Here is a 10,025-nt window from a genome sequence, read left to right on the forward strand (position 1 = left end):
TTTACTTGTACTTGAGTAATTTTTCTGATGGGTAATTTTACTTGTACTTGAGTAATATTTCATCCAAGTATTGGTACTTTTACTTGAGTATGATATTTTAGTACTTTTTCCACCTCTGGTCAGAGGTGTCTTACCTAGGCTAAGGGGGGGAAAAAATCTGGACAGTTGCCCAGTGGACCAAAGTATGCGATGTTTCTTAAAAATCAACGTCTCAGAGTCTAGAGTAAGAGTGGAGAGGCACAGAGTCAAGTCGATTATTAAGATGCTTCGTTAGACATTTCAATGCGCTGGTCATCTGCTTGTGTTGCAGACATCTCCTGGGAAAAGTTAGACCATCTCATGATTCCTTGTCCTGATTATTTTTAGAATAACATCAATCCACCAAGAGAAGAGAAAGAACCGAGATGAACTTAATTTCTCTCTAGCACCTTTTCTGCAGCCGGACCTGCAGCTAAACAGGGTCAGCTGCTGCACTCAATGTAAGTGACTTTTCTCAGCACACAGCTGCAAACATATTATGGCTGAAACATATTAATTTTGAGTCTGGTTATGTAATATTCAAATGTTCTGATTGACTACAACCCTCTTTGAAAGCAATCTTTTGTAGAGTACTCTTTCCATAGGGCGTTTTGATGAAGGTCCACAACTTGCAAGTCAGCAGTCTTCCAAACTTGTCCTGTAAATTAACATGGGATGTATGACTTAAAAGTAACTTTTATTTTTATGGAATATTTGAGTTTCTATGTGGCGATGATATCCCCTGTGTACAGCTGAATGGGAACAAAGTCTCAACATGAGCCTAAGAAATGGACCACAGAGTAATTAAAGATTCCGCTTGATCTGATTAATCTTGTTTTCGTTTAGATTTTATGGTTCATTATGTCTGTAATTTGTTTACCTGGACAAACATGGCAACCAGTGTAACATTGAGCAGTGTTGCTTGGAAACGTTGTGTCTTGCCATCCCTGTAGCTGTTACTTTGACATATAGCCCCTATCAAAGCACTGGTGCATACCATGTGAACCCTTTGCTGGGAACAATATTTCCTGATTCTTGATTTAAGAAGCAAATAACCAATGGTGCCCTTGCCTCAAAGGATCAGGGTTGTTGTGACTCAAAAAGAACACAATAAAAATCAGTGGGTCATACTAGTATATGCAAGATAAATCCATATATTTCTTATGGAGAGGTTTTTTTTTGCATTGATTGTAACTGTAAATTTTCTAAGTGTTTTTTCTAATTCCAAGGAAAAAAAAGATTTGGTTAAACCGTTTGTCACTAGAAGCCTCGGCGAATGTGCAATTATTAATTTCAAATCAGGGAATTGTGTTGACTACATGCTGACACCAGCTTGTTTCTTTCTTCCTCAACTCATTTTTCACTCACCACCTGCAGCTGCTGCAAATGGTTATGAATGCAACATCCGCCTCTGTTCCTTTCCCACTCATTAACACTTCAGTTAGTAAACCTGAGTAACCCCTTCTTTAGCTGCTGATTTTCCTCCTTCCTATCATTGTGATCTGCAGCAACAGATGGCAGAAAGACAGATCCATGAATCCACTGACAAGGTGGGAGATGGATATGGCAGCGGAGCTTCAGGGCGTGTCCATGTCTGCCCTCCTGCGGCAGGGATCACAGGCATGTCAGCTGTTCTGCCTCCAGTGTTTTGTGGCTGCAGATGCTGCTCATTCGGAGGTTAATGTTGTTTTGTGTCAGAGTGCTGGCGAGTGAATCAAGCCAGCTACCCAATTAGAGCAGAACAGATTAGGGGAGAGTTTTCCATTGCAAAGTAAGACCGTCGGCCTCAGGTGGCTGAAAGTCAATGCGTTTAAAGAGTTTCTTACTGTGAAAATCTTGTTGTAGTTTTCTGTGGTTGTCCGTCTCTGGCAGGCGTATTGAGAAACCTTATTCACAGGGGCAGCCTTAGGAGCTTCCGGCAGGATGTCCTGTGTACAAGAAATAACCAGAAACTCATTCACACTAACACTCATAGTCATGTTTTCCTCTGAGTCCGAACTGCTGACAGTCTAAATCTGTAAATGTGTGTAAAGCCATTTCCTGATGAACACATAGCCAAGAGTTCAAATTCAATTACATCTAAATGCAGCCATTTGCCTTGGAGAAGTTATTTTTATGATTATGTGTCCCCGGGGCAACAGGCTAATGACACTCATCTCACAGTCTGGTGGCATCCAAATCCATTACACTACCTAACCCGTGGCATTACAAATCTGCTTGTCATCATCCAATTTTCCTCCTGTAAATTGCCTTTTCATTCCTCGAATAAAGCGTTCCACGTTTGTAATATAAGCTGCAAAAGGATTACCAAACTAATTTTTAATATTCGGGGCAACGATTGCACATCATCATAAAATGTAATATGTCATCGCTTTAAAAACCATCCATGGAGGCGATATATGCCACACACAAAAATCACAGAGCTTCTTCACATTTTCTTACTCCTTAAAAACGTGCAGTAAAAATGTTTTACATACCCTTTTACTATTTTACCTCTGAAAAAATTCAGAAAAATAAATGATAATCAACAAATATTGTCCACCTGTGTGGCTCAGGTTATAAAATAGAATCCCAAGCCTGAGCAATTTACAAAGCATGGTTCATATAAAAATAGTAATCCACATTGTGAAAAAGTGGGTGAGAACACCATTTGTCTCAGTTTATACATTTGTTATTTTGTTGTTTACTTGATTTAACCATCTCATTATACTGTAGTTTGCATTCATATACTATCCCGGCTTTGTTTATGTTTGCATTTTTACAGATCATTTAGTATAACATCTTGGTTTAAATCGGGTTATAACTTTTCAAGGTTTTGTTTTATTATTTAACTTTTGTGGTTTATTTTGGTGAACTTACCTTACCTGTCTTTCAGGAGGAAGCGTGACCTTATTTTTACTCAAGTAAAAGTAAAAAGAGTATTCAGTAAAAATGTTACTTGAGTACAGAGTAACTGCTGGATAACAACATCATTTAATGTTTACAAATTATGCTGTCAGACAGACAATATGTGCAAGTTTTGGCATTTTAAAGACTCGGATGCATAAAGAATACAAGTAAATATGAATATACAGGAAGAAATTTGTGCATAAGAAATACTTTTTATGATTTATGATTTTATATATATATATATGTTAGGTCAGGCTATCAAACTTCCACTGTGAATACCTACTGTTTACTGTATGTTTACCTGAGTTCAAATTACTCACCGAGGACAGAGTAGTCAGAGATTTTACTCCAGCAGGAGTAGCAAGAATATTACTCAGGTAAAAGTAAGAAGTATGAAACAGTAAACCTACTCCTAAAAGTTTAATACATTTTTTGTTTTAATTGTTACTCAAGTAAATACAAACTTAGTAAATGTAACTAATTACTGCCCACCTGTCCATTTCATCGCATAGGTGTCCATAGCTCTATATTAGTTATTTATTCTCCGGGTGCACAGTATTATATCATTAAAACACTTTACAGTTTATGTTTTAACTCTTCACTATTGTCATGATGCGATGGTTTTACTAGCCCATATGCAGACTCACAGACACAGAGGGAGGATTAAAAGTCCAATATTTATTGGAACTCAGAGGAATCTTACAGGTTCAAGGCTCAGACAAGCATGGTGGCACAGGTAAGACACACGATCCAGCACAGAGAGAAATTCACACACAGCTTAAATAGGAAGCTTCCTTAATCAGCAGACTGGAAACAGCTGATCAAGCTGAGTCCAAGCTCCCCAGGCTTGGATCCACGGCGCCCTCTGGTGGGCAAAGTCCCAGATCGTGACAACTATTATGTTATTCGTATAAGCTTTTCTAAGGTCCACATTTGTGTGACCATTTTTTACTATGGATATATTTTTGCTAGTGTAAACACCAGAAATTCCCCGCTGTGGGACAACAAAGGAATTTTCTATTCTTTTCTAAATCCGGCTTTTATGAAGACTAGCAAACTATAAATTTATCACAAGAAAGCAATAATTGTTAGGTTTCTGTTTCTGTTATGATTTTCTTTTTAGTATTCAGTCTTCTTGGTTTTCCATTTGTTGTCCTCTGCTGCCCTCTTGTGTCCTCTTTCCCTAGCTCTGTTTTCTGTTCTGCCCTCACCTGTTTTCAATTCCCTCGTTAGCCCTCTCTTTGTCTCTGTCCCCTTTAAAAGCCCTCCCTCTTCAGTTCCTGTTTGCTGGATCCTCGTCTAACGTCTGTCTGCGTACCTCGTCTCTCCCTGGCTCCTAGAGTTTGGTTTTCCCCTGATGTCTCCCTGGTTCTGGTTCGTCTGTTATTTCTGTTGGATTTTGGATTCCTGCCTCAGTTCCTGTGAACATCATTAAACCCACCTAAATTCACCTCTGCCTACTTGCCTCTGCATTTGGGTCCTCAACCCAACACCACTCCATGACAATAATTAGTCCTGTCTCTTGTATAGGAAAAACAGCAAACATGTGGAAGAAGGTAATCTGAGCAAACAAGACCACAGTTTGGTCTGAATGTTAAGTATAGTGGTGCAAAGATCACAGTGTTGGGATGAATAGGGGAGCTGTCAGAGTTGATAGGAAGATGGATAGAGCCAAATACACAGGCTAAGCTGCAGTGGCATGATATGGATGAGGGCAATGTTTCCATCAAGAAAGACCTTTTTAGACCTTTTTTCTTCAACTTCAGTTACGTTCTATAAGATCTTTATTGGTGAGGAAAAATCCCAGTGAAATATTGTTAAGTCTTTCTAACCAGAAAACTATTCCTGGGTACCTTTAAACCTTTAAAATTCTGGTAGGGGCGTCATACAGGAGTGAAGATGGTGGGATAATAAAACCGTTTTTGTTAATGGATGTTACACTGATGGGTTGGTTTGTTCCCCCCCTTAAAAAAAATTATAAATAAGTAAAAGCTTTAAATTTATTTCATTCAACAACTTTTCCTCCTTTAACATTTCTTATTTGTGATTCCTTAAAGCACAACAGGACGGGGTTCTCTTTTGCTATTCCACCTTAACAGCACTTTGCTTAATCCAATATGGCATTGTGGGTCCATGGAGAAAAACCTCCGTGCATCAGCATGCTGAGCTTGGTTCTCCCATCTGGGCTCAGTTATTATGCAGGCATATTGTACAAGTGGAGGACGTTAAAGCTCAGAGGTAGAAACACATCCCCTCCTGGGCTTCCCTCCGGTGTCCTCTCCACCTTTGCTCTGCGACTTAGATGTAACTAAGCTAATGTGAGCAGTCTGCACACTGGGGTTTAGTTTCTCCATGCACGCCATATGCTGAGATGAAAGGGCACCATAAGCTTTGCTACATCTCACACAGAATTGTGTTAACATTGAAACCATCAATACAGCCCAGAATTGTTGCTCCTTCCACATTAATGCCTGTGACACTGACAAAGGAGCGGGTTAATGAAATCCTCTCAGAGCAGCGTTTGGGGTGAAGGTCAGTAAGATTCCAGTTCCTGTGGAAAGTGGTTTGGCCCTGCACCTACGCATTTCCTCTTGAGACATTAAACCCATGTGTCTTCCAAAGCACATACATCCTCACAAACTCCAGTACTTGATTTAAATGTTTTATTCTTTTCAAATTATAGATTATTGAATCTCACCACATTTTCCTTAAATGGGCCAAACAGCCGCCCTGCTTAATGGAAAATAAAATACCATATTTCACAATGTTTACAGAAACATTGACTTCGAAACGTAAAGTCTACACACTGTAAAGCTTTAAAGAATTTTTAACTTTGCAATGCTTCTTAAATCGATTTAGCACTAATCTTTTAGTTTTTTCAATTGTTTTTTCTTGCTCCTTGAAATACAAATTGTAGTGGCTCTCCAGCTCCTTTAGTTTCTTCTGTACCGCATGGAAAAACAGTTTAGCAACTAGTATTGAAACGCGAGCAATTCCAGATAAAGTTCTTCAACTTGTGATGTTTATTAAAAGAAAACAAAAATAAGAGAACATCCATATTCGTATAAAATAAACTCGGTCAAAAACTGAGTTGCTTCCAGCATGTCTGTTTTCCCCTCAGTCCTTACGTACAGTACGTAAAAGCAAATAAAAAATACACGTGTAAAATTGCAGCATGCAGGAAGCCCAAAAATATGCATTTCAAATTGCATTTCAATATTTTATGGTTTTAATATTAGAGTTTTTAAACTTAAATTATAATCTTGACAACAAACAAAATTATCAATCTTGTATTTTAACGCTTTTTAAAACTATAAATGAATTTGTCTCAAATTGGCTCTTACACGAATATTGCCCCACAAATATTGCAAGAAAAACTGATCTAGTTCAACTAAAGTTACATGGAATCCAGTTCCGATCAAATTCTGCTTAAATAATTTAAATAATTTCAGTTACATTTGAATAAAATATAATCATACATTTACACTGGAAAAACAATCTAGCAATAAATAAACATTTCTTAAATCAAGCGTATTTACCCTTAATTTGAGTAGGTTAATAAGATGATGTACCATTGTAATGAGTATTTTTAATCTTGACATAAGATATTTAGATAAAATGCACTGAAAATATGACAATGCAACTGTGTTTTCTTATTTTAAATGTAAATTGTCTTGTTCCATTGGCAAAATGTCTCTTTTACCTTCTCAATTCAAGAACAAATGAACTTATTATATTGAAAATTATTTTTCTAGATTTAGATATTTTCCAATGTAGAGCCTGGCGTAACTATACACAATCCAATTTAATCCAGATTATTATACAATTCAATTAAAGTCTTGCAAATTAGTAAATTATTGACTTTCCAGCATCCACGCACTCTCAGTAACCATCTGGCAAGAAGAGAAAGATTACTTTTTTATAGGGAATAAAGCTCCAGCCGAAGCAGAGTCAGACTGAACAATCATCACTCTCTTCAATTGCAATCAAAAACAAAGATTACATGGTGGTTCAGAAAATAGGGGGGGTTAACCCTCTTGCAGGGGCTTAGTGTAACTGCATGGGGCATGGTAGTCTTAGTTTGAGAGGATATTTAAATGTATATATTGATGGTAATATTGCGTTAAATTACACTGCAAAATATACAAACTTGAAAAGTAGTCATTTTATTACTTAAAGAAGATTACACTTTTAATGCATATTTTGCTGTTGCAGACTTTTCTTTGTTCAGCTGTCAAAAAGTCACTGTGAGGAGGGAAAATTTCTTTAAATCACATGGGGGGGCACCATTAAAGGGAACCCTGTGACAATGTTAATAGCAGCGGTAGTTTATGTAAAGCCTCTGCCCAGTAAAGTGACTCAGATGAACAAAAAAAGCATGGAGGCATTGGGGCAGGAGTACTTCTGCGGAGAAGGAATTGCTCCATTCAAGGAAGCAACACAAGCTCATCCTTAAAGCACCTAAGCTTTTAGCAACAGAGGTGGATAATCCAGATCCAGAAAGTAAAAACACTACCTTGTTTTTCCTTCATCCCGTTCACTTAACCAGGTGATTAGTTTTTGTTGTGGAGTTGGATATGCAACCAGTTGGAACTGATCTCTGCACGTTTTACTTTCTGGACCTGGGTTATCCACCTCTGCACTTTCTTCTGTACTTTCTATGGGACTATAACCAAGAGTATTCTGGGTAGTTACTGAAAGCACCAGCTCAGCTATAGTAACTAGAGGTACTTTCTATGGGAACAAAAGTGAACAAGAATTAGTTAGTGGCGTTTCTAATGACTCTATTCAGGAAAGGGACACAGATGTATTCAGAAGCACGGAACCAGAACTTTCTCTGTGTGAAGCTGGTGTTTATGAGAACTTTGTGCTGAATGACGTTTAGTGAGGAGGAAAAATATAGAGAAGGTTCATTTTGATGTAAATGACTGAAGGTACATTTATTCTGTATTTTTAAACTTTGAATATTTTACAAAGAAAGAGCGGTAATAACCTGCATGTTTTGCATCTGCTGTGCTTGTTTACTTCTGGGCTCAAAAGAGACAGCCAGCTCTGCGAGGTCCTATATTAGTGATTATAGTCCTTTAAGTCTCCCGTTGGTTAAACTTGAGTTTTCCAGGTTTTTATGTTACTTTCCACTCAAATAGATTAAGGGAAAGGTCAGGCTCCAAACCAGAAAAACCATCAGGTCATAGTGAATTGTTTTTTGCAGTTTGACTTCTTTATATTTATTTTGGGAAGAAGAAAGAGCAAATATGCTCAGAAGAAGCTGCAACCTAATCTGAATTTATTTGGAATTTAGAGTTGTTAAATTAGGAAAATTATATAATAGGTTTGTGCTCCAGCTACATTTTGCAGGAAACTTAAACCTTCAGTCAGTTGGTCAGTATCACTGTGTGTTTTTGACTGTGTAATATTTACTCATACGGCAAATAAAATCAAATGGTAAATCTCATCAAGAAAGGCTTAATGGTAATAAGACGGTGAAAGGAAACAATGAAGGGCTTATAGCTGTTAAGATTTTTTGGAGGAGTCTGTAAGCAATAAAGGATACGAGAAGCTGATTTGTAAATTTAGACATTATAAGTTTTAATAACAAATACAAAATGTAGAAAGAAAATGAGTGGCAGGAAAAGAAATAGGCTTAATCTATATGGCAAATTTGGAATGATCTCATCTAGTATATATACTTTTTTTTTTTTTTTTTTTTTTTACTTTCATCTAAACAAACATAAAAAACAAGAACCTCTTCAAGTCAGAGTTGGAATCTTTGTTCTAAATGTAGGAAATTATTGTAATAATTCACTGAATTGAATATTGATCCCAGGCTCTTCACACTGGCAACGCTTTGACATCTTTTTTTCTCTCAGCGGTATGTAATATAGATGGTGTATCTTTTTTTCTGGACCAGTGCTACCCTGCTCTCATAGCGTCATTCACAGGTAAAATCTTTATGCATCAGTAAAATGGTATTTATGTCTCTATTAGCAGGAAGCTATAAGTCCTGACATCCAGTGAAGGATTTCATTTGATACCCTCACACAATATGGAGGACGCCGTTCTTGTTATCCGAGAGGAAAAGGGTCAGTAATATGAGAAGAGACAACTGGTGTTAGTCATGTCTTTTATAAATAGAGAATAACATAAAAAGGAAAGGACATCACTTCTATGGAGTCATGTTCTTGTTGTTTTTAAAGGATTCCATTATATTCTAAATATATTTAAAACCTCAGAAAACATATATTTCTCTGTAAATAGGCCCTAGTGCAGAAGTTTCAAAGTAAGAGCGTAAGCTATAGGAGCTGCTAATTCAATGTATGTAGTAACAGATCACCATCATTGTTATTATGATAGATCATTGTGGCTAAGGAGGGTCTTTCAGAGAGGAAGACAATCTTCCAAAAGATTTAATGTTATAGAGCGGAGATCTTCAATAGGGGGTCCGCGACCTCTAGGGGGTCAACTGAGGTACTGCATTGGGGTCATGAAAGTTTTGGTCTATTAGACTTTTTTTATATCCCCCCTTCAATTTTTTCCACTAATTGAAATTTCTTTAAATACACATTAACATGAATTCAACACACTGTAGTAGAGATAAATGGAGGCAGTGGATGTCTTTCAGTCATCAATCCACACATTCACAGGGGCGACAGTGGTGTTGGATGTAAGAGTTTGCCCTGAAATTAAAGGATTGATGGTTTAAGCCCCTAGCCTCGTGAGACCATCCTGATCTCGCGAGCTTTCAAGGTTTCACTCGCTAATCAGTCTGGAGACTCTCCGTTAAAGAAAATTTGGAGCCATTCACCAAACGAACGTCCAATCAGCGTTGGCTTTGAGGCGGGTTATGGTGTGACGCAACGAGAAGCGTGACAGAAATTGGACAAAAATGACCAAAGTGAAACTGCAAGTTCAAAGCTCTATATTCAGTGAAAAGTATAAAGGAGCATTTTTAGAACAAACACCTCATAAAAGCTGTCAGAGTTTGTGTTTTTAGTTATGGAAACAGCAGTTCATTTGAGTGTACTAAACACCAAGTATCGGGTCTTTCAACTGATTTGTTCAAAAGAATCATTCACTGAATAGTTCACTCAATGCAGATCATTCAGTCAGTGTTTGAG

At 37.4% G+C, this 10,025-nt stretch overlaps 1 protein-coding gene across 2 annotated transcripts in view; it reads right to left on the minus strand.

Annotated features, from left to right (window-relative positions):
* dntt (DNA nucleotidylexotransferase) overlaps positions 1 to 10,025 on the minus strand; it is a 139,016-nt gene that overhangs the window by 118,823 nt on the left and 10,168 nt on the right. For both annotated transcript variants that reach the window (XM_015380549.1, XM_015380541.1), the window contains exon 3: positions 1,845 to 1,946. In XM_015380549.1, coding sequence (XP_015236035.1) covers positions 1,845 to 1,946 — 102 coding nt within the window. The remainder of the gene's footprint in view (positions 1 to 1,844; positions 1,947 to 10,025) is intronic.

The sequence above is a fragment of the Cyprinodon variegatus genome, unplaced genomic scaffold, assembly GCF_000732505.1.
Source record: "Cyprinodon variegatus isolate N-32 unplaced genomic scaffold, C_variegatus-1.0 Scaffold11, whole genome shotgun sequence".
NCBI classification, from domain to species: Eukaryota; Metazoa; Chordata; class Actinopteri; order Cyprinodontiformes; family Cyprinodontidae; genus Cyprinodon; species Cyprinodon variegatus.